Source organism: Macaca mulatta, chromosome 1 (assembly GCF_049350105.2).
Source record: "Macaca mulatta isolate MMU2019108-1 chromosome 1, T2T-MMU8v2.0, whole genome shotgun sequence".
In the NCBI taxonomy this organism is placed as follows: Eukaryota; Metazoa; Chordata; class Mammalia; order Primates; family Cercopithecidae; genus Macaca; species Macaca mulatta.
In genome coordinates this window covers 175,292,528-175,315,585 of record NC_133406.1, presented here as the reverse complement: position 1 = coordinate 175,315,585, position 23,058 = coordinate 175,292,528, and the positions used below count along the sequence as shown (strand labels likewise).

General features: G+C 41.0%; 1 protein-coding gene across 7 annotated transcripts in view; it reads left to right on the top strand.

The window, feature by feature from the left end:
• Nucleotides 1-23,058, top strand: part of DNAJC6 (DnaJ heat shock protein family (Hsp40) member C6) — a 157,946-nt gene that overhangs the window by 48,557 nt on the left and 86,331 nt on the right. For 2 of the 7 annotated variants that reach the window (XM_077954632.1, XM_015141779.3), the window contains exon 1: nt 6,196-6,270. The exons of 4 other annotated variants lie outside the window; for them this stretch is intronic. Coding sequence is in view for 1 of the 3 variants with exons in the window: in XM_001090057.5 (XP_001090057.1) it covers nt 5,643-5,835 (193 nt within the window). In the remaining 2 variants the exon portion in view is untranslated. Of the gene's footprint in view, nt 1-5,431; nt 5,836-6,195; nt 6,271-23,058 lie in introns of those variants that run through there. One more of the 7 variants, XM_001090057.5, reaches the window with a different exon arrangement.

Here is a 23,058-nt window from a genome sequence, read left to right as displayed (position 1 = left end):
AATGGCAGTTATTTTTATTACTATGAGAGCTTCAAGGAAACACAGGTTTCATGATATTGAATTATCTTTAAAAAAAAAATGCCCTACTTGGGAAATTTGTCCTGTTTTCTCATGAGACTCAGAACCCCATCAGGCACCAAGAACAGATATCCCCACTCCTAAGAAACATTATAGGAATAGTTCAGATTTTCTTCGGTTAAATGTCATCCATCAGCTCAGCCGATTTTTTCCAGCATACCTCCTCTTCTCTCTTGTGTGTTGCTTTATATGTCGCTCTTGACAGCTGCTACTATTTATGCATGCATTTCTACAGCAAAACTTTGATTAATTGGGACACAGCAAACTGTAGCACTTAAATGCTTATGGTTTTCCCCTGTGGACATCATTTGGAGGAGAGAAGGAAATGACAACTAAAGTTTTAAGAACTAAAGAGAACCATGCAATTCAACATCTTCGATTTTACTTCTGAGAGAATGAGAATGGATCAAGGCTGCCCTGCTGATTAAGAGCAGAGTCAGGAGAGGATTCTCAGTCTGTTCCACTTTCTTCTGGACTGTGGCCTAAAGATGTGTCTTCTGGCATCTTGGTGGTACTTCTCCTTAAGCTTTTGCCACTGCACTGCAGGTCTCAAACTCAAATGCCTGCAAGGGCTAATTGGTAGTAGAAATGAGTGGAGGAGGCTGAGTATTCTACCTTGGGAAGTAGTAGTGAACTATGACCCTCAGACTGGAGCCTATATACCCTCTGTAAAGGTATCTAAACTAAAATGTTTTTCATTTTAAGAAGTACAGGACGACAAAACATGTCTGGGAGTCAGAAATGGCTTGATGTTCCCCAGTTTGAGTGCCTTGCACTATGTATATCTACAGGCCTTGTTCAATAAGGAGATAATCTGGATTATGGCCCTCAGGCACATTGCAAAAGTAAGTTTCAATACTGTATATTGATTTATGTTTGTTAAAATGGAAAATTGAAGAGATGCATTTTAGAAACCTGATCATAATATATTTGTAACAGAGAAAACAGAGTAGAAGCTCTGGCTTCATTTACTGTCTGCTTAGCCAAAACTCTTTGTGGTCCAAGCCAAATGAATTCAGATGTCACAGTGTATAGGATGTTCATAATTGGGAACACTAGAACCTCTTAGTACCAGAGATTGTCCCATAACATAGACATTCAAACATTTATTATCGGGACACACAGTGAGAAATACATTTATATCATTACTGAGCAGAAACATACACACACTCATACATATCACACAAACCCAAAACAATATTTTAAGAAACAATTTCTTACTGTGTTCCAAACTCTGATGTTTTCCAAACTATTTCATTTTTATGAAAATGCTTTATAATTTACTCATCGGCTACAGCATATAGTTTAAATCACTGGACTAGGTAATGCCATGACATTTTTGTTTGTTCATTAATTCAGTAGATATTTACTCAATATCCAATGAAAGTGAGGTGCTCTTTGGAGTGTCATGGGGGACACAAACATGAACAAAACATGGATTTTTGCCCTAAAGAGTCCAAATCCAATAGGAAATACATATATGTGAATATTTAGTAACTCAAGGCAGAACAATCAGTTCACATTATACAAAGTGCTTTTATGTTATCATATGTCATAATGATAACAAATCTCTTAGGTAAGCTGGGCATATTTTAGCTTAATTTTACAGATAGGAAGTTGCATTTTTGAAAAAGTGACATTTTAAAAAGAAGTGGAATGATAGTAATAATAGATAGCATATGTTAAGCACTTATTATATGTTAGGAACTAATTTACTTCTCACTATAACATTATTATGATGGCATTACTGTAATCCTCACTTTACAGAGGAGAAAAGTGAGGCAGAGAGGTTAAGTAACTTGCCCAAAGTCACAGAGCCAAGAGTCACTGGAACTAAGAATCAATCATAGGCAACTTCTTTTTATTTTTTTGAGACAGCGTCTCGCTTTGTCGGCTCACTGCAAGCTCCACCTCCCGGGTTCAAGCGATTCTCTTGCCTCAGCCTCCCAAGTAGCTGGGACTACAGGTGCCTGCCACCACGCCCAGCTAATTTTTTGTATTTTTAGTAGATACAGGGTTTCACCGTGTTAGCCAGGATGGTCTCAATCTCCTGACCTCGTGATCCGCCAACCTTGGCCTCCCAAAGTGCCAGGACCACAGGTGTGAGCCATGGTGCCTGGCCAGCAACTTCAATCTTAATCAATGTTTGATATTCCCTGGAAATGAAAATCACAGATCAAAATCCTACATAGGTCATGGCATACATACCTTGATCTCTTAGCCCACCCCAAAATGATGTGGCATTCTCTTTGACAGGACAGCATTTGAAATGAGGTATGTATAGGGTGGAATAGAGCCTGTTTCCTCAATATTCCTCAGTGTGACTAATCTTCATCAAGTTAATAAAGCATCTGAAGGCAGCAAGAGAAAAGACAAAGGGAATGATTGCTCTCCCCAAAAGAGGGCATCTTATCCTTTGCCGTTGTCTCATGTATGATGTAGTATTTTTTAGATAAATTATGAAGTAATCTTGAGTTTGGAAAACCAAGAGTTAGGCTCTAAATGTTCACCTTGGGTTTGACCAGTGCCACCTCCCTTAAGCCCAAATTCTCATTCAAAATTACAAAGACAATTTTCCATTAGGATATCCCTGGAAAAAATAATACTTAGCCTTTATTGAGCTCTTCCCATGGGAAAAACTAAGACTGCCAGGCACTGAGCATAGAGCTGCACCCAAGACAGACCAATAATAGTAATAGAGAACAATTGTTAAGTACTACTCTCTCTCTCTCTCTCTCTCTATATATATATATATATATATACACACACACACACACACACACACATATACCTAACATATAACATACCTATGTTAGGTACACACACACACACATATATATGTTAGGTACTAATCTAATTCTATATAATGGTGGTACTCATGCTTGCTTTATGGAGTAGAACAGTGAGATATTCATTGATAAGTATATGAATTTGATCTTTAGCACAATAAAGAAAATTTTAATGTTAAAATTGGCGCATATACAAATTTAGGCCCAAGCCCTAGTTTTTAGGCTGTTGTAAATTAACCTAGTTATTCCTCATTATTGTGTTTTCCTGCCTTAATATGCTCCTTGTATCTTCAATTTTGTAGGATTATTAATAGTTATCCTGATTGACTTTATTTATATTAAGTATAAAGATAAAAATAAAATTCTTATAGCCCATTCATATTTTTCTTTACACTTGCAAACTCCAGAGATAGATACTGAAAAATACAAAGGCATATGTCTCATCTATAATTTATTTCAGCAATATGTCTGCAAGTTGAAATTGAGCAAAAATAACTGAAAGTGCTCTTTTTTAAAATAATAATTTTCACTTTTCAAAAATGATCCTCTCTTTATTTATTTATTTTTGAGACAGGGTCTCAATCTGTCACTCAGGCTGGTTCTAAATTCTATTAATCCAATGATTATAGTCCAGCATTTGTCAGGGCATATGATGAACACTAGGTATTTACTCTCCCTGTGTGGCAGTAATGAATTAAAAGAAAAAGTACAGAGAAAGATTATTTGAGATGTTATGGGAAAAGATTTACTAGACTTTACAGAATTATTACTTTAGTCAAGTAACTAAAATAGTTCAATCTGACAGATTTGGAAAATTGAAAGTACAAAAATTTGTTTTAAAATTTTTATTGCAGTTTTTCCTGCTACCATTTAGGTTGTTTGATTTTGTTATAAATGAGCATTAACTCTGATTTGCAATTCAGGTCACACCATACCTTCATCAAAGAATGCAGTTGGGAAAGCAACTGGCCAGGAAGTTTAGGTTTCTCCAGAAGGACTGGAAGGATTTAGAAAACATTTCTTTGGACTTCTTCTGATTCATGCTCTTCCTACAAGAATCTGTGTTTAGGTGATCCTTGTACAGGAGAATGTCTCTTAGTCCAATTTTTTTATGTAGACCTGTGTAGAGCTAGAGCTTCCAGGAAACCTTCTGAGACCCAAATGATCTGGACTGAAGTCTCTTAGATGCTATTGTTTGATTTTGTGTCCTTGGGTGATTGAAATAAGGACAGCAAGAGAAAACCATGTAAGATGAGAAGAAAGCACAGCTGGCTTTGTGTATGGGCTCAAGTAACATTTTACATGCATGCACTTTTTCTTGTTTTGGTGAGGAAACTCTGTCAAATGACTTTTGACAGGCTCCTCACTTAGTCCCTCCAAGTTTTAGTAGAGAAAATGATAATTTTTAACCAAGATTTTTACTTGATCTTGACCTAAGTTGATGAGAATGAGCAATCCTCAAAATCTTATTATTTTAGGTGAAAATAAACATCTGATAATTACATTTTAAGACTTACCAGAGTTTATCCAGGTTTTGTTAAGGTCCAGAACTTATACAATGTTGAAATCTTCTTTTAAGAATACACAATGACAATTATAAAATTAGGTACACAGCTTAATTAACTTCATGATAAATTCTCTTCTGATTATGAGTGACTGCTTTCTTTGGCCAGAATTATGAAAGAAAAATAAGGGGTGAGGCTAGAGGATGGGAAAAAAAATCCTTGTCTATCTTGCTTCCCAAGCAGGCCTTCAAGCTAGCTAACTGATAATAGTCTTTTCTCCAGGTGCTAAGGTAAATGGTGGCAGATCTGAAATTGCATCGGACTTAACCTTGCCTTCTCCTCAGTTTATTCGCTCAACAAAGAGTTCTAAACAGTCACATCTGCTCACTAGGCACAATGGAGCAGTGGCTGCCTCCTAGTATTAGAATATCCAACTCTTTGATATCTCCCGTAGGGATCATCCCTATTCTGGAGAATGTGCAAAATATTGCTCTTCCTTTATATCCTAGCATAGATATATTCTGGCACTTAACATCCTTTCTTCTTCTGTTGAATTGAGTTACAAGTCAGTTCTCTAGGACGGTTACCGTCCTGGTGGCTTTGGCGGAATCTTCCGGTGAAAACAGGCTAAGTTGCATGAAATGGGTGTATCTGGATTTCACCACAAGACCCCAGGTCCTCAAAGCTTCGCAGGCCGAGATACCTCGCCCCTTTCTTCTCTGCCACACGCGTGCGAACACACCCTCCCAACCCTCGTCGTAGTAGTCCCCTCCCCCGACCACCCCGCCCCGTTTCCCGCCTTCAACCCCCCTCCTCACGAACCTCCCCTCCCCTCCTACCTCCCTTTCCTTCCCTCCCCGCGGGCCAGCGGCTTTGGCGCTGCCCTGCTGCGCGGCGGGGCGACGCGGCGACACCTATAGGATCGCTTCCGGGCACTCCTCAGCCAGGAGGTGCTGGCTTGGGGCCCGGAGCTCGGCAGGGCCGGGCGGCTCCGCGGCGTTGGCCCCGAGGACGCGCGCCCCCGCCCGCCCGCGTCTCCTTCCCTCCCTCCCTTCTGCCGGCGCCCCAAGCCGAGCTCTGCCCAGGGCGGCGGCTTTGCCTCGCCCGGCGAAGCTCCTCTCCGGTGGCCGCTCCTTCTTTTCCCTCCTCTTTGCGTCATGTCGGGCACTTGATTTTTTTTTTTTTTTTTTTAATTCTTCAGCCCTTTCCACCTTCCATCTCCCCCTTCGTTTCCCAGGTTGATTATTTTCTCTCTTCTTCGGGCTTGCCCATGAGCCTCCTCGGGAGCTACCGGAAAAAGACCAGCAACGATGGTTATGAATCTTTGCAGCTGGTGGACAGTAACGGGGACTTAAGTGCGGGAAGCGGCGGGGTTGGCGGCAAGCAGAGAGTGAACGCCGGGGCAGCGGCGCGGAGTCCCGCCCGGCAGCCTCCGGACCGCGCCAGCACCATGGACAGCTCAGGTAGCGCTGCCCGCGGGGAGCGCAACGCTGAGCCCGGCGCAGCCTCTGGAGCCTCCCAGTCGCCCGGCCCGAGGCCCCCCGGGGCCCCCAGCCCCGGTTTGCGAGAGAGCCGGGCTGGAGGCGAAGGCTTCTAATCCCACCTGGGTGTCGAGTCTCTAATTTCTCTCATCCAGGGAGCTAGAAAACGTTAGATAGTCCTGAGGCCCAGAGACTGTAGCGAGCGCCTCCTAATCTCTCTAGACTGCTGAATACGGCAACTGGGGGCGGGGAGGGGGAGGGAAGGAGGAGGGGAGGGGTGGAGAAGAGAGGCGAGCGGGTGGGGCGAAGAACAGCTTGGGAAGAGGGCTGGGAGAGGCAGCTGCTTTCACTGCCCAGCTGGATGAGGGGGAGAGGTGAAGGAGCAAGTGCGTTGATTGTTTTTGCAGCATGCAGACGGTATTTATTCCAATTGTTATTCTTGCAATGCCGATGCTATTTGCAATTCTGTAAAGCTCTGCCACGTCTTAACTCAGCCGTCTGCTAGGGTTAATGTTACCTTTTTCCTGCAGTTTTTAACCTGGGATCTAGAGCTCTTTTACTAAAACAGCTTTTACTGTTTGCACAATTAAATTTATTTCGTGTGTTGGCTTTGATCTTGTTTATCCTTTTGCATTGAGTGTACAGATTTCATAAACCTTTACATGTAGGGACAATGGAAATTCCTCTAAACTTTGTATCTGGGTTTGCAACTGTCTTTTATAAGATGTTTTGGCAAGTTAGAGTCCTCTCTTGAAACTGCTGTTGGCATTTGCGATTTTAATAGCAAAACAGTCATTTAATATATCCATGTTGGACTAGGAGTATTATTATAGCTATTTGCTTACCTCTGCAGGGAATCGGGTTCGGAGAATTGTTTACAGAGATATTTATAATTGAAGTCCTCGGTGGTTGCTTCTACACTGGTAACTTTAATACTGGACAACTGAGGATTCCAGAGGAAAGATTCATATGGGGTCATTTGAACAGTAATGAAATCAGGCTGAATTTAAATGTGCTGCTTTGCAAACAAATGCTTGTTTATTTTAATTGCGTAATGGCTCTCCTTGGGCTATCATTTTCTATTTTCCTTGTCCCAAAGTGGGATGAAATATTGTCCACAGATGCCCAAATGTCCTGGACTGAAAGCAAATTCTACTCATTCAAGCTCTTATTGAAGTTAACCACGATATTGATGGGACATTCTCTTAGACCATTTTAAATAAAACTGAAATGATCCCTAAGGGATTGATGGTTTCAGGACTTTTTTTTTTTTTTTTTTTTTTGAGATGGAGTCTTGCTCTGTTGCCCAGGCTGGAATGCAGGGGTGTGAACTCTGCACACTGAAAACTCTGTTTCCCGGGTTCAAGCACTCCTAACCTCAGGCGATCTGTCCGCCTCGGCCTCCCAAAGTGCTGGGATTACAGGCGTGAGCCACTGCACCCAGGCAGTACTTTTTTTTATTGATGTTGTACGTGGTTATTCAATTTATGTTTTTTCATATCTGTGATATATCAAAGTGTAATCCATCTTTTGACTGGATGTAATCTCTTTTAAATCTTAAAAGGATTCATGTTCTCTGAATGATGCTACCATAATAATGTTTACATGTAGTGAGCATGTAAACAATTGCAATGAAAACAAACACATTCCAAATGAGTGTGAAGGAGCCTCACTTCAAGAAAATGAAAGAAATATGAAATTCATGTGTTTTCCTTTTTCCATAGAGATTATTATTTTAAGAGTTGAAATTGGTTTTTGACATATGTTACATTGTAGAATAAATTCAAGATACATTTTCTGAGCACAGCTATTTGCCAAGCACTGTGAGGGACACAGTAGTGAATGAGATCCTTCTGGCCTTTAGGGGACTGTCAGTGGGGGCAAGTAACTGTAACACAGAGCAGCCTATGGTAAGTCCTGGATTTTTGAGGATTGTCTTTTTCACTAAATCAGACTTTTTTAATAGGTGGAGAGAAGAATAATGGATTGCTTTAATAACTGTTGTGGTGGGAAAGTGTTTCATTAAGAATATTGTTATCTCTAAAGTGCTATTGCCAGGAATTGATTCTTAAACTTGATCAAAGAGGCATTGTGTGAAGAGGCTGCAGGGATTCCTTTTCTCCTCCCCTTATCCACTGTTCACTCCTATATTTTGTTAGGGGGATGTTGTGGCTTTGTTGTAGAAGTACAGGGTATCTTACGATGATTTTGATGCATATTTTCAACTGAGAATGATTTGTTTGGTTTGAATGAAGGATTGGACTCTAAGAGTAGGATTCTTTTACTAGTACAACTATATCTGTCTTGCCTAATTATAGTTCTTTCTTCTGAGATCCTCAAAGTGTGGCCTGTGCAGTGTAAATGTATTCATTTGTTTAGTATATCTAATTAAGCTCATGTATCATTTCGAAAGCGGCAGTAATCTGCCAATTATTCAACTGATTGTACTGTGACATGCTGAATAGGATCAGTGGTTTATGGGACTTTTGCTCTGATAAAAATGTTAATGAGTGGAAAAAAATATGTTGATATCTCTCTAGATAATTTAAAGCTTAGTCTTAATGATACCTTAAACTTGTAAGACTTTATAATAGAACACTTGGACAATTCTCTTATTTCATTTCCCCAGAATTTTATTAAATAGGTTGGGTAAGCAGCATGTGTCTGTGCTTGGAGACTTGGGATCAAACCTCTGCATTATTTTTACTCATTGAAAAACCTAGTAATCCTTTTCTTTTCTTTTCTAGACAGATAGCTCTGTCACCCAGGCTGGAGTGCAGTGGTGCGATCTCAGCTTACTGCAGCCTCCACCTCCCCGGTTCAGACAATTCTCGTGTTTCAGCCTCTCAAGTAGCTGGGATTACAGGCGTGCACCACCACACCTGGCTAATTTTTGTATTTTTAGTAGAAACGGGCTCTCACCATGTTGGCCAGGCTGATCTTGAACTCCTGGTCTCAAGTGATCTGCCTGCCTAAGCCTCCGAAAGTGCTGTGATTACAGGGTCTTGCTCCATTGGCCCAGGCTGGAGTGCAGTGGTGTGATCATGGCTCACTGCAGTCTGGACCTCCTGGGCTCAAACAACCCTCCTGCCTCAGCCTCCTGAGTAGCTGGGACTACAGGCATGAACCACTATGCCTGGCTAATTTTATTTTTTCTTTGTAGAGGTGGGATTTTTGCCATGTTGCCCAGGCTGGTCTCAAACTCCTAGGCTCAAGCAATCCATTCCCCTCGGCCTCCCTCCCAAAGTGCTGGGATTACAGGCATGAACCACCATGCCTGGCCTGTTCCCATTTATAAAAGTGGAATCATAATAACTGTTCTTACCACAGATCATTAGATGAGGCTGAAAACAATATAAAAATACATTTGCAGTTTTTCTTTACTTTGTATCTTGCCCCTTCAATTTATCATATGAAGAAACTTATTCTCAGAGGTGGTAGGAGATCTGTCAAAGGTAGAATAGATAATGACAGCCAGACTTAGGTCTTCTTCTGACTCAAAGGTTTGAGTTTTTCCCCATTGAACTAAGCTTTTGGGTAGGCACAATATCAACTGATTTTGAAATGGAAACAATTTTATCTACTTTGATTTCCCCCCTGTTTTTAGATAAAAGAGGGTCAGATGTTCAGAGGAATGTAATGGCTTTTTAAGTCAGCAGCTCTCAAGTGGTAGATACCAGAGCAGTCTCCTAGCCAGTTGTGACTTCCAGAGCTCTCTGCCTTCCCTGGCTCACTTTCTCTTCATTCAAATTATTCTCTAGAAAAGGCCATCATTTAAAGGTCATCCTGTCATATCTCAAAGGCACTGCACTGCCCCAATTCATTAGCTGAAAACCCCCTATTTCTCTTCCCACTTTTCAGGGCAAGTAGAACCACAAAAGTAGAACTTTCAACATTGAGCTGCTAACGTGTTCCAATATTGGGCTTAATTTACCAAGTTCATAATGACAAGCTGAAAAAGAGTAGTCCAATTAAAATCTAGAAACAGATATTAATACTTTTTAAAGAATAAGGATAATGAACAATGCTAAAATACCATGTAGTGTGCATCTGATTGGAAACAAAAATTGCCTTTAACAAATTTTATTTTAGTTAGTGTTTAAACACAGCATCCACATTTTGAACCAGGTTCCAACATTATGAGATATGTGTTTGGATGACTGTGTGCTTCATGGAAGTATAATAAACTTATAAGTACTAATAATCCTTTCTTAAGAATACCTGCCCATTGAAAGGTCTTGTAGGTTGGAAGCAAAGTTGACTTATATAACTTATTTTTTATTTTTTAAGACAGAGTCTCACTCTGTTGCCCAAGCTAGAGTGCAGTGGCATGATGTCGGCTCACTGCAACCTCCGCCTCCTAGTTCAAGCGATTCCCCTGCCTAAGCCTCCTGAATTACAGGCACTCACCACCAGCCAGGCTAATTTTTGTATTTTTAGTAGAGACGGAGTTTTGCCATGTTGGCCAGGTTGGTCTTGAACTCCTGACCACAGGTGATCCGCCTGCCTCAGCCTCCCAAAGTGCTGGGATCACAGGCGTGAACCACCATGCCCAGCCAATTTATGTAACTTATTTAATGTGTGGGTATAGTTTGGATGTTTCTGGATAATCATTTTAAAATGCACCAATTACTGGATAACAGAACAAGATATGTCCGATTGTTTCAAATTTCAAATGCTTGGAGACTGCCAGATTTCACAGATTTGGAAGGGGAATCCCTGGAACCAAATCTCAGAAAGTTGGCTAGGTAGCCAGTGGTGGACACTTTCTGTGATGGAGCTTTTGCCACTGGGGCAGTATCTTTGAACTGTTCTCATGAGTGCAGAGTTCTTTCTATTTGGGCAAAATCAGCCTTTCTGTTCTCTAGATACAATTTATATCCAATCCTTCTTTCACATGGTAGCCCTCAGACAACAGATTTTTGAGAACAGATACGAATTCTCCCTTAGTCTTAATTTTCCTCTTTTCTAGCCCAAGCAAGCCTAAGTTCTACACCCTTTTTTCTTTATATAAAATGATCTCCATATAATTATCCTAAGCTTTGAGAATAATTTTTTTTTGATTTTGCACAACAGGGGTTTTCACCAAATTTTATTATAAAAGGTTAAAAAAGAATTAAAGATTATAGAAAGGAATAAAATGAGAAAAATAAAGTGCTCTCTCCCCTCCCTGATCCTTTAGGTCCTTGCCTCAGAGATAACTCCTACTAAAAGTTTCTGGAAAGACTTTCAACATACAACATAAGTGTGTGTAAATATATATGCTTTATACATATATGTATACGTATACCATTAAAATTATAATAAAATACAAATTCAAAGTTTAACCATGTACATATGTGTACATTGTTCAATAATGCTTAGTGACAAAAATAGCTACAATTTAATTATTATAATTCAGAGATTATGCTAAACACTGTGCATATGGTGTCATATTTAACCCTCATAAGAATCCTATAAGGTAGGTGATAGTAACTGTCGTCTTATAGTTAACTAAGGCACAGAGAGGTTAAGCAAGTTGCGTGAGGTTACACAGGCTCTACTTAGTTATATTGAGTAAAATGCCATAGAGAAGGGCCCATATGATTGCAAATGAAGAATTTAGTAGTGATTTTTTTTATTTGCTTCTTTCTCTGAGGCAAGGAAAAATAGGAGTGATTGAGAGGACCAAAAGAAGTTCAGTTGTTTTTTAATCCCATGAAAGTACAAATATGTTTTCTTCACTTAAATATAAATAATTTAAAAACACTGGAAATGAAGACAGAGCAAAAACAGCATTGAATAAAACTGATTAAGACTTGACACAGCACTGAGAGAACAATATAATTGATGAAGAATTATGTGTTTTTGGAAAAATAGCTTGCAAATGAAAATGGATCCCCACTGCTCTTAGGATAAAGTCCAGGGTATTCTTAACAGGACATCAGAAGCCATTTGTGGCACCTCTGAAAGCTGGCCCAACAAAACTTGTTATCTCTCCACTAGTAGATCCCCTCCCCAGTCTGCACCTCCATCTTTATGTTTTTGCATACACTGTTCCCTCAACTGAGGCCAACTTATCCCATAGACCCCTAGACGCCCACTTTTCCAGGTTATCTCCTATTCATTCTTCAGGGTTTAGCTTAAGTATTCCTTAATCCCAAGCTGCATGCAATGGTCATTCTCCATGCTCCTCAGCAGCCTTTACTTCCCTATCACAGCTCTCATCACACTGAGTTGTGATATGCTGCCTGGCCTGTCTCTCCCTCTAGTCTGTAAGTAAAGTTCAGAGCAAGGCTGGGTCTTATTTGCCTTTGTAGTCTTGTCATTGCTTGGCATTTATTAGGAGTCTGATAAATACTTGTTGAATGCACAAAAGCATGAACGGATTTTGAATTTTTAAAAGGGCATTTATAATGAAATATGCCCATCCAAATCTAAAAATAAGCGTACAGCTAGGTTTTAACAGAAATGAGGCCAGGTTTGAGAGAAATGTAACTGTTGGTCAAAAGCTAGACCAATTCAGTAATGAGCATTTTTTCATATGTAAAGACACTGGAAGTGAAAGAAATCTGGTTAACATATAGCCTAGACCCTTAACAGTTTTCTAATATAGACATGTCAAGAAAGAATTAGCTTACCAAAAGATTGTGCTTTTTCGACCAACAAATACAATCTACCGTATGATTCATCATAAAGGTAACTTTTTTTAGCGAAAAAAGGGAACTCAAAATGTATACAATTATTTTAATGAACTGACAACAGATGACTTTTATCTATAGATCTATTTCTTAATCGATATCATTAAGTTTTAATCTTAGCTATTTTCAGGTTTAATATTAAAAGTTCTTTGTATCATCTTTGGCCGTCTGCAGTTGTATATAAGCTTAGTGCTAACTTACTGCTTTTTTAAATCAGTGCTCACCATCTTGAACTCCTTTTGGAAAAAAGCTATGTTTGAGATGGATGAAGAATCCTGGAGTTTAGATTGTGCATTTTCTTGTTGCGAAATATGTAACTCTGAAAAAACTAAATTACAGTTCTTTTATATTAAACAGCTATTCCTGAAATTTACTTGGAAGCTTTGACAGAGTAGCTCAGTATCTGAGGAGAAGTTCTTCACGGTCTAAGAATTAGGAAGTTCCATAACATGTGTGAAGGGATCTGGCAATTTCTACTACATTTAGTTACTTTATCTGAGATGTCACAGGCCATAGTCTAGATGCAAAAAATATCTTTTTATTTCAATAATACACCAGAACATAGTTTTAAAAGTGCTAGAGATAGAAACTTTAAATTAAAATTGAAATGTGGTATTAACAGTGCAAATATCACCACCAAGAAAGCAACTGGATGAGCCAATGCCTCCTGTGCAGTGTTTAGTTTGCATGTGCAGAAAATTACTGTTGGTGTATTGTGGTGTAGTACTCTACCTGGTAGCTGGCACGTGTGTTTGGCATACATCGTAAGCCACTTCCTGATTTTAGAAGTGTTATGCTGTGAAAAAAGTGCAATTAGAATTGGAGATATTTGACAAAAGGCAGGGTGAATAAATAGTGTAATAATAGCTATATAAAGTGTAATAGGGGCACAGAAGAAGGAGCCATAATTTTAACCCAGAAGACTAAGGAAGGCCACGGTGGAAGCTGATATTTGAGCCAGAAATCTGTAGGGAAAGAAGGAAAGAAAACTTGTTTTGGGCTTTGGGCTAATGCACAGTGGCATCATAGTGCATGGTATGTGAGAGAATTGCATTTAGGCTTGAAGCTGGAGCCCAGATGAGTGGGAGGTGCTATAGCAGATGGTGCTGGGAAGATAAGACCCAGGTTAGGGTGAGTCTGTTTGAGGAGGTTGGACTTCATTCTGCAGGCATTGGGAGGCCACTGAAGATTTGGGGACAGGGGTGAGGTAGGGCTGACTTATCTAGTAGGCACAGTGTCTAGGAGCCACAATAATTTTAGGATCCACAAAAATGTTTACATTTTGTCTTTAAAAATCAGAATAAAATAAATGAGTATAACAATAAGGAATTCACCTTTATTCAAATGCAGTCATTAAAATATATGTGGTTTTTTTTTTTTTCCTGTTAATAGAGGAATAGGTCCATGAAGGTAGAAATGCCTAGGGCCTACAAAAGTCATACTGCAGCCCCAGGGAAAAGAGAGCAAAAGGTGAATCCTGGAGATAATTTACAGCTGTGTGAAGGATGAATCCCACCTGTGGTTCCCAACTGTGCTCTGACTGCATCAGATTTACCTGAGTAAACACAGATTCCCTACTATGCAGACATAAAAAGGAACGCAATCATGTCCTTTGCAGGGACATGGATGGAACTGGAGCTGTTATACTCAGCAAGCTAATGCAGGAACAGAAAACCAAACACTGCGTGTTCTCACTTATAAGCGGGAGCTGAAGATGAGAACACATGGACATATGGCAGGGAACAACACACACTGGGGCTTGTTGGGGCCTGGGGTGGGGCGGGGGGAAGGAGAGCATCAGGAAGAATAGCTAATGGATGTTGGGCTGAATACCTAGGTGATGGGTTGATCTGTGCAGCAAACCATCATGGCAAACGTTTATCTGTGTAACAAACCTGCACATCCTGCACATGTTCCCCAGAACTTAAAATAAAAGTTGAAGGGAAAAAAGGAAAAGAAAACACAGATTCCTGGGCCCCAAGCATGTTTGATTTAGGAGGAAGGGGAGGGGTGTGCTGGAAGACACAGCATGCCAGTGGGGGACCAGGAGAACAATCAAATGGCAGTTTAGCTGATGACCTGAGAAACAACGAAGGCCCTAGCCAGGGCAGTGTCAGTGATACTGGGAAAAAAGGCAGCCTGGGAAAGCATTGCACAGGTGAATGACAGACTGACAACCAACCAGTGGTGTGGTGTGAGGTATAGGAGATGCCTGGATGGCAGCAGGAGAGAAGGTAGTATTTCCAGTCTCAGCCAGATGTGGAAAATGTGACCAACTGTTTTTCTCTGCTGCAAGCTCACCATGAACATACTTGTGGAAGGACTGAGGATACTGTTAGCTTGGCACAAGCTTTCACCAGGCTTTCAGCTTTTTGGTAGACTGCCCATTAGGCTGTGCAGATGCCCAGGGGAGTGTTGTGGAGGGGTGAGAGGCAGGAGCAGGCCTTGTGTTTGCCTGGAGGAAGAGTAAGATAATGGGCAGAAATGCTAGAGCTGAAGTTCTGTGGCTCTGGGCTGAGTCCAGACCTGAGGCCTGAGGCCAGGACGGTGTCGGTGTCGGTGTCGTGTCGGGTGGCCCCTTCTCACTGGGAGAGCCCTAGGCTCTGGTTCCTTGCTTGGTGATGGAGGCACAGCAAGAATAATCAAAAACCTGAGAAACTTAGAAGATGATTATTGAAACCAGAATTTTCTTTTCAGAATTCTCTGAAAAAAACAAAACAAAACAAAACAAAACCCTGACCCCAGAAATTCTCAAGGACTGTCTTGTGTTAGCATTTGGCCACTTGGGCATTAGATCAAAAATCTTAGCAGCTAATAGTCTTCATTTTTCCCTGACCCTTATTCTTATTTTAGTTTCTTCCTCTTTTGCAGTCTTTCTTCTCTTCTTTTGTTCTTCTCTTTCTCTTTCCTATCCATCTCCAACTTCCTTATCCCTCTCTCTTCTCCTTTGCCTCTTCTACTCTTCTGCTCCCCTCTTCTCTTTTCTCCTCCCCTTCTGTCTAGTCAGTGAGTCAGCATGCTTGGGAGACGTGGAGTCCCATGCCATGTGTGGATGACTGTAGTTTTGGGGTATGTGTATGCGTGTGACTTAGCTCTCAGTCTGTGGCATGTGGCTCAAAAGTCATGAAGACTGGTGTCACTTTCCAATTTAGGCAATTGCATCTGGCTTACCTAAAATTTCACTTGCTGCTTCGATCAGCAACGTGTTCCTTCCATACTGTGACTTAGTGATGAGAGGTTTCATGAGGTGCAGTACCAGAGGTAGCTGCATTTCATTCAGATGAAGGAATGAATTTTACTAATTCACAGCCCGAGAGTATAAGATAATAGGTCACCATTTCTTCCCCTCTGTCTCTCTTACTTTACCTCTGCAGGAAAGCAGATCTTTCTCTTCTCCTTCCCTGTTGCTGAAGCCTGGATATATTGCTCTGTTTTCAACCCTACCATGTCTAAATTAGTGGAGGCTGTTGAGCAGTGGGAGTATTAGGGAATTATGAGTCAGGAACTCTACATGTAAGCTCTAACTTTGTCATTTACAAGCTGTGACCTTGGGCAAGTCGTTCAAATGAGAAAAATCATATTGACCCTGCCTTTTGCATAGGCACAGTGAAATGTGAGAATGTAAATGAATGCATTTGCAGTTGATACTCTTCATTCATTCATTGCATAAATGTCTCTTGGCTGCCTACTCTGTGCTGCCACTGTTCTAGTCATGGGGGATACAGTAGAGGATAAGATAGATAAGACCTTGGCACTTATGAGTTTAGATTATAGTGCATGAACAGTGAACAAAGATAAATGGTTCTATGGTATGCTAAATGCTATGGAGGGCTAGAGAGAGCAGAGAATAGCTCAGGATGGTAGTAGGATGGGGAGAACTATCTTCCAGGGGGTGGTCAAGAAAGGCCCTACTGAGGAGATAATGTTTGAGCTCACACCTGAAGAAACAGAAACAAGCAGGAAAAAGAAAGAGTGGAGTGTAGAGCATTTCAAGTTCCTGGTACAGCAAATGCAAAAACCTGGAGAAGGGGGATAGCTTTGTAGAAAGGAGTGTGTACCTGATATAATTGGCCCTTAGCAAACTAGGAGGGAATGGCCACAAATGGGGTTTGTGTTTTTAAGAGGCCATTTGGCTGCTTGCATAGAGAGAGTTTGAGGTGGCTTCCTAGGCATTCCACATGGTAGGCAGGATTTCTACATCATAGACGAGGTCAGCAATTCTACTGTTCAACACTAAGGGTCAGCCTTTTAAACATTTATTTATTTATTTAAGACAGGGTCTTGCTCTGTTGCCCAAGCTGGCTGGAATGCAGTGGTGCAATCATAGCTCACTGCTGCCTCGAATTCCTGGGCTCAAACAAGTCTCCTGCCTCAGCCTTCGAAGTAGCTGGGACTACAGGCATACACCACCATGCACGGCTAATTTTTAAAGTTTTTTGTAGACTCAGGGTCTTGCTATGGTGCCCAGGTTGGTCTTCAACTCTTGGTCTCAAGCAATTCTCCTGCTTTGGCCTCCCAAAATATAGGGATTACAGGTGTGAGCCACTACACTCAGCCTAAATTTAATTTTTTTAAAGACTGTTTTTTTTTTTTTTTAAAGAGCAGTGTTAGGTTCACAGCAAAATTGAGAGGAAGGTACAAAGATTTCCCATATATCCCTGCCCCTACACATGTATCGCCTCTCCCATTATCAGCATCCCCTACCAGCAACATGCTTTGTTATGCTCTATCATATGCAGATCTTACAGTGATCCAGTGAAGTAGGTGGCATTAACAAAATGTTTTGAGAGAAGGTTCAGTTGGTTCAATGAGCTTATACACAGTGAAACTAGCAGCAGAACTCAGGTCTTCTGCCATATTGGGGCATGAGAGAGAGATTTTTAAAAGAGGAATTGACATCTTGGGCACCCTGTAGCCAAGATATATCAGCTACTTTAGGAAGAGACAAGCTGGAGGGATAGGACAGGAAAAGTTGTGTTTTAATTGCTAGGGAAGTTGGTTTAGATTGCCTTGAAAGTATAGCAGGATTTTACTGTATTATTGGTCTTAAAATTCAGCCATTCAAATCTCCTAACAGAGATAGGAGCCTGGCTTTGTCTCTGAATGTGCCAGGAGAGAACTGTCTCCATTATGCCTCTCATTGGCACACGGAGGCTGGGAAACTTTCACACACTGCCTCGTTTTGTGAGCATTTGCAGTTATAACAGAAGACAGCTCTATTTTATGTCTTGCTTTGTTTTCAAGCCATTGCATGAAAGGCAGACCTCTTGGCTTGTAAAAACTAAACCCCCCAAACCTATTTTAGTTTATAGCAGTGATACGTGTTAACAAAAAGAATATTTAAAACAATTCAGAGAGTAGTATTAAAATGAAAATAAAAATCCATTTTTTTCTCTCTAGGTTCTCACACAGACATGGAGTCCTACATACTCACATATACATACATCCAATCATATATAGAATGATACACTTGGCTATCCTAGAATCCATCTATACATGCTATTATATAATGTGATATATTATTTAACATTGTTATAGATAACTTTCTATACTAGTACCTAAAGATATATCTTATTTTCTCTAATGATTGTTTTGAATTCCACTGTCCCAATTCCTCTATTAATAGGGAATAAATACCTTTGAGCATATATTTTTGTATATTGTATATGTGGTATACCTGTGGGAAAAATTCCTAGAAGTGGAATTATTGAGAGAAAGAACATATACATTTCACGTTATGATAGATCCTGCATTGTTTCTAAGAATCTTGCACTAACTTAAGTTAATTTTTTTTTTTTTTTTGGGATGGAGTTTCGTTCTTGTTGCCCAGGCTGGAGTGCAATGGCGTGGTCTGGGCTCACGCAACCTCCGCCTCCCGGGTTCAAGCGATTCTCCTGCCTCAGTCTCCCAAGTAGCTGGGACTACAGACATGCGCCACCACGCCCAGATAATTTTTGTATTTTTAGTAGAGATGAGGTTTCACCATGTTGGCCAGGATGATCTCGAACTCCCGACCTCAGGTGATCTGCCCGCCTTGGCCTCCCAAACTACTGGGATTACAGGCATGAGCACCGTGCCCAGCTGTTTAAGTTTCTAACAGTACATGAGACTACCTGTTTTCTCACATTCTTGTCAAAGCTGAGTACTGACAAACTTCTTAATTTTTAGTAGACTCATATGTGAGAAGTGATAATGGTTTACTTGAAACTGACATTAAAGATTGATATTTCTGTGAATAATTTTTGTTTTCAGAAATTAATTTGAATAACTTTTTATTAGGTAGGCAATACATATTCAAGGCAAAACAATTTGGAAAAGGCAGAAAACACACACACAAAATAAAAATAACCGATAAACTTTTTTTCCATGAATAACCATTGTTAACATTTAGGATATACCTGTTTGTCTCATGGATAAAGTGTGAATGAGAAAATTTTATTACCGTTTTGGCTTTTCATTGATTATAGCTACTAGTTTTCTTGTAGAATACTGCAGTACAAGAGTGGAGAAAGCATTGGAATTGGAGCCAGTGGTTGTTCTAGGTTCAAATTTTTAACATGGCTGTCTAGCTTTGTCACCTTGGGCAAATAATTTAAATTCTCTGAGCCTCAGTTTCCACCTTTGTAAAACAGATAATGCCTCTTAATATTGTTTGGCTTTGTGTCCTCACTCAAATCTCATCTCGAATTGTAATCCCCATTTGTCGGAGGAGGGGCCTGGTGTGAGATGATTGGATCATGGGGTCAACTTTCTCCCTTGCTGTTCTCGTGATAGTGAGTGAGAATTGATGGTTTTAAAATGTGGCACTTTCTTTCTCACTTTCTCCTGCCACCATGTAAGACGTGTCTTGCTTCCCCTTCACCTTTTGCCGTAATTGTAAGTTTCCTGAGGCCTCCTAGTCATGCTTCTTGTTAAGCCTGTGGAACTGTGAGTCAATTAAACTTTTCTTCATAAATTACCCAGGCTCAGATAGTTCTTTATAGCAATGTGAAAACAGACTAATTTCTTTATTTCCTCCTTTCTTTCTCCTTCCTTCCTTCCTTCCTTCCTTCCTTCCTTCCTTCCTTCCTTCCTTCCTTCTTTCTTTCTTTCTTTCTTTCTTTCTTTCTTTCTTTCTTTCTTTCTTTCTTTCTCTCTCTCTCTTTTTTTTTTTTTTTTTTTGAGGCGGAGTCTCGCTCTGTCGCCCAGGCTGGAGTGCAGTGGCGCGATCTCAGCTCACTGCAAGCTCCGCCTCCCGGGTTTATGCCATTCTCCTGCCTCAGCCTCCGGAGTAGCTGGGACTACAGGCACCCGCCACCTCACCCGGCTAGTTTTTTGTATTTCTTAGTAGAGATGGGGTTTCACAGTGTTAGCCAGGATGGTCTCGATCTCCTGACCTCGTGATCCGCCCGTCTCGGCCTCCCAAAGTGCTGGGATTACAGGCTTGAGCCACCGTGCCCGGCCTCTCTTTCTTTTTCTTTCTTCCTTCCTTCCTTCCTTTTTTTGTGGACAGGGTCTTACCCTGTCACCCAGGCTGGAGTGCAGTGACATGATCACAGCTCACTGCAACCTCCACTTCCTGGGCCTCAAGCAATCTTCCCACCTCAGCCTCCAAGTAGCTGGGATTTCAAGCCTATGCCACCATGCCCAGCTAATTTTTAAATTGTAGAGATGAAGTTCTACTGAGCATACCCAGGTTGGTCTCAACCTCCTGGGCTCAAATAAGCCTCCTTCCTTGGCCTCCCAAAGTGCTGGGATTACAAACATTGGTTGGGCACAGTGAGCCACCATGCTTGGCTGATAATGTCTTTCTTATCAGATTATTAGGAGGAGCAAATGGAATAAGGTATAGAAAACTGCTCACTGGGCCGGGCGCGGTGGCTCAAGCCTGTAATCCCAGCACTTTGGGAGGCCGAGACGGGCGGATCATGAGGTCAGGAGATCGAGACCATCCTGGCTAACACGGTGAAACCCCGTCTCTACTAAAAATACAAGAAAATTAGCCGGGCGAGGTGGCGGGCGCCTGTAGTCCCAGCTACTCGGGAGGCTGAGGCAGGAGAATGGTGTGAACCCGGGGGAGCGGAGCTTGCAGTGAGCCAAGATCGCGCCACTGCACTCCAGCCTGGGGCACAGAGCAAGACTCCGCGTCAAAAAAAAAAAAAAAAAAAAAAAAAAAAAAGAAAACTGCTCACTGTATCCCCTGCCATATAGTAGATAACTTGATAAGTGTTGGCTGTGCTGAAGTTTAAGTGAAGTAAGGCAGTGTTGAGAATATTTTATTATCCTGAGGTTTCTTCAAGGTGGAGAATTTTCTCTCTTCAGTTTACAAGACACTGAGCCTTGTCTTTGTTATATTCATTCTGGGCTTGTTCATAAGTTTTTTTCTCTTTCTTTATTTTATATATATATTTTTGTGACAGGGTCTCACTCTGTCACCCAGGCTGGAGTTCAAGTAGCACGATCTCAGCTCACTGCAGCCTCTACATCCCAAGCTCAAGCGATCCTCCTGTCTTAGCCTCCCTCATAGCTGGGACTACAGGTACACACCACCACTGTGCCTAGCTAAGTTTTGTGTTTTTTGTAGATATGAAGTTTTGCCATATTGCCCAGGCTAGTCTCAAACTCCTGAGCTCAAGCAATCTGCCCACCTTAGCCTCCCAAAGTGCTGGGATTACAGGCATGAGCAACTGTGCCCAGCCTCTTTTTCTTTATTGTTTTTCCAGTGTTTGTATAAAAGCTAGTGCAGTGGTTGTCAATAAGGGGCTGTTTCATGCCCTCCTCCTGGGACATTTGGTAATGTCTGGAGACATTTTTAATTGTCACGATAGTCGGGGGAATTGTTACTTGCCTTTAGTGTGTAGAGGCCAGGGTGTTGCCAAACATGCTACAATGTACAAAACAGCTCCTCAAAACAAAGAACTTTCCTGCCCAAAATGTCAATAGTGCCCAGGTAGAGAAACCCTGATATAGGGAATATATTGAATGTGAGTTGAAGATAATGAGACTGGTGAAGTATGCATCTAGGGACCCACCAAACTAATGGTACTCAGTGATTGGCCCTATAAATTAAACTATACCCTACAGGAATTTCTGCCAGGCCGCAGGAGGTCCTTTGCTTTTCAGGAAGATGGTGTGGAAAGCATATAAAAGGGCTGTTTGGCTAGGGCTATCACCTGGAGGCAGCCGAGGTCCTAGAAGTTTGTGTCTCAGTTTCCATGGAATCCAAAATAGACTTCCTTTGTTCATTCAAGCATTTATTCATTCAGCAAACACTATTAAGTGACCAGAAGGCCAAGTACTATACTGTGTGGGATAAAAAAGGAAAAGAAACAAAAGCTAAGGTATCTCCCCTTAAAGGAGCTTAGAAGACAGTATAGTACTGTGGTTAAGAACTCAGATGTGGATCTGCGTTGCCTGGGCTCAAATCCTGGCTTTGCCACTCCTAGTTTATGTGGTTTAGCCTCTTGCTTTAGGATGGAGTTGAGAATATCCACCTCATATGATTATGTGATAATTAAAATGTTGATGAACACAGTGTTTAGAAGAGTGTCTAGCTCAATGAAATTTGCATTCTTGTTTTTGTTATTTGTACTGTACTACTCCTACTGCTATGGAATCTTGGAGCCTTATGGGTTTTCTAGTTTAGTAGTTTCAAGTTTGATTAGTACTGGATTCCTTTTCTCAATATAGCCTTAACCAGACTCTGAGTATATAAAATACAGATATGCATAGCTTAATATAGCCATACATTCTGAGAAATGCATCTTTGGGCGATTTTGTTGTGCAAACATGATAGAGTATGCTTACACAAACCTGCATGGTATAGCCTGCTATGCACTTAGGATGTAGGCTATAGCCTATTGCTGCCAGGCTACAAGCCTGTACACCATGTTAATGTATTGAATACTGTAGCAATTATAACACAATGGTAAGTATGTATCAAAGTGTATCTAAATATAGAAAAGGTAATGCATTGTACTAAGATGTTATGATGGCTACAGTATCACTAGGTGATAGGAATTTTTCAGCTGTTATAATCCTATGGGATGACTTTCATATATTCAGTGTCATTGACCTAAACATCATTATGTGCACATGACTGTATATGAAAACAGCAGCTCTTGTTAAAGTAAGGGTGGGAGTCTGGATATTGCTTTCTGGGATCACTCCCCTTCTCCCCACAACAGTGTTGTCTGGGACAGAAACTGGGTCTGTGTAGAACCCTGTTTGCCACCCAGCAATCTCATCCAGTCCACTCACTTTGAGTGAGGAAACAGGCCTAGCGAGAGGAAATAATTTAAAAAGAGGCTAAGGGAAGACAGGAGTAGCTCTAATGTACATGTGCCAAGCACAGACAGGATGCTCTATGAGGGAGTTCAGAGAAGGTAGAGACAGGCCCCTTCTTGGTTAGACTGAGGTCTTGAACGATTGGTAGGATTTGAACATTTTAGATAAAGTTGGAAAGAGTATTTTCATACAAAGAAATAGAATGATAAAGGGATGGAGGAAAAAGTGTTGTAGTCTTTATCAATTTCTTAGTCAAAGT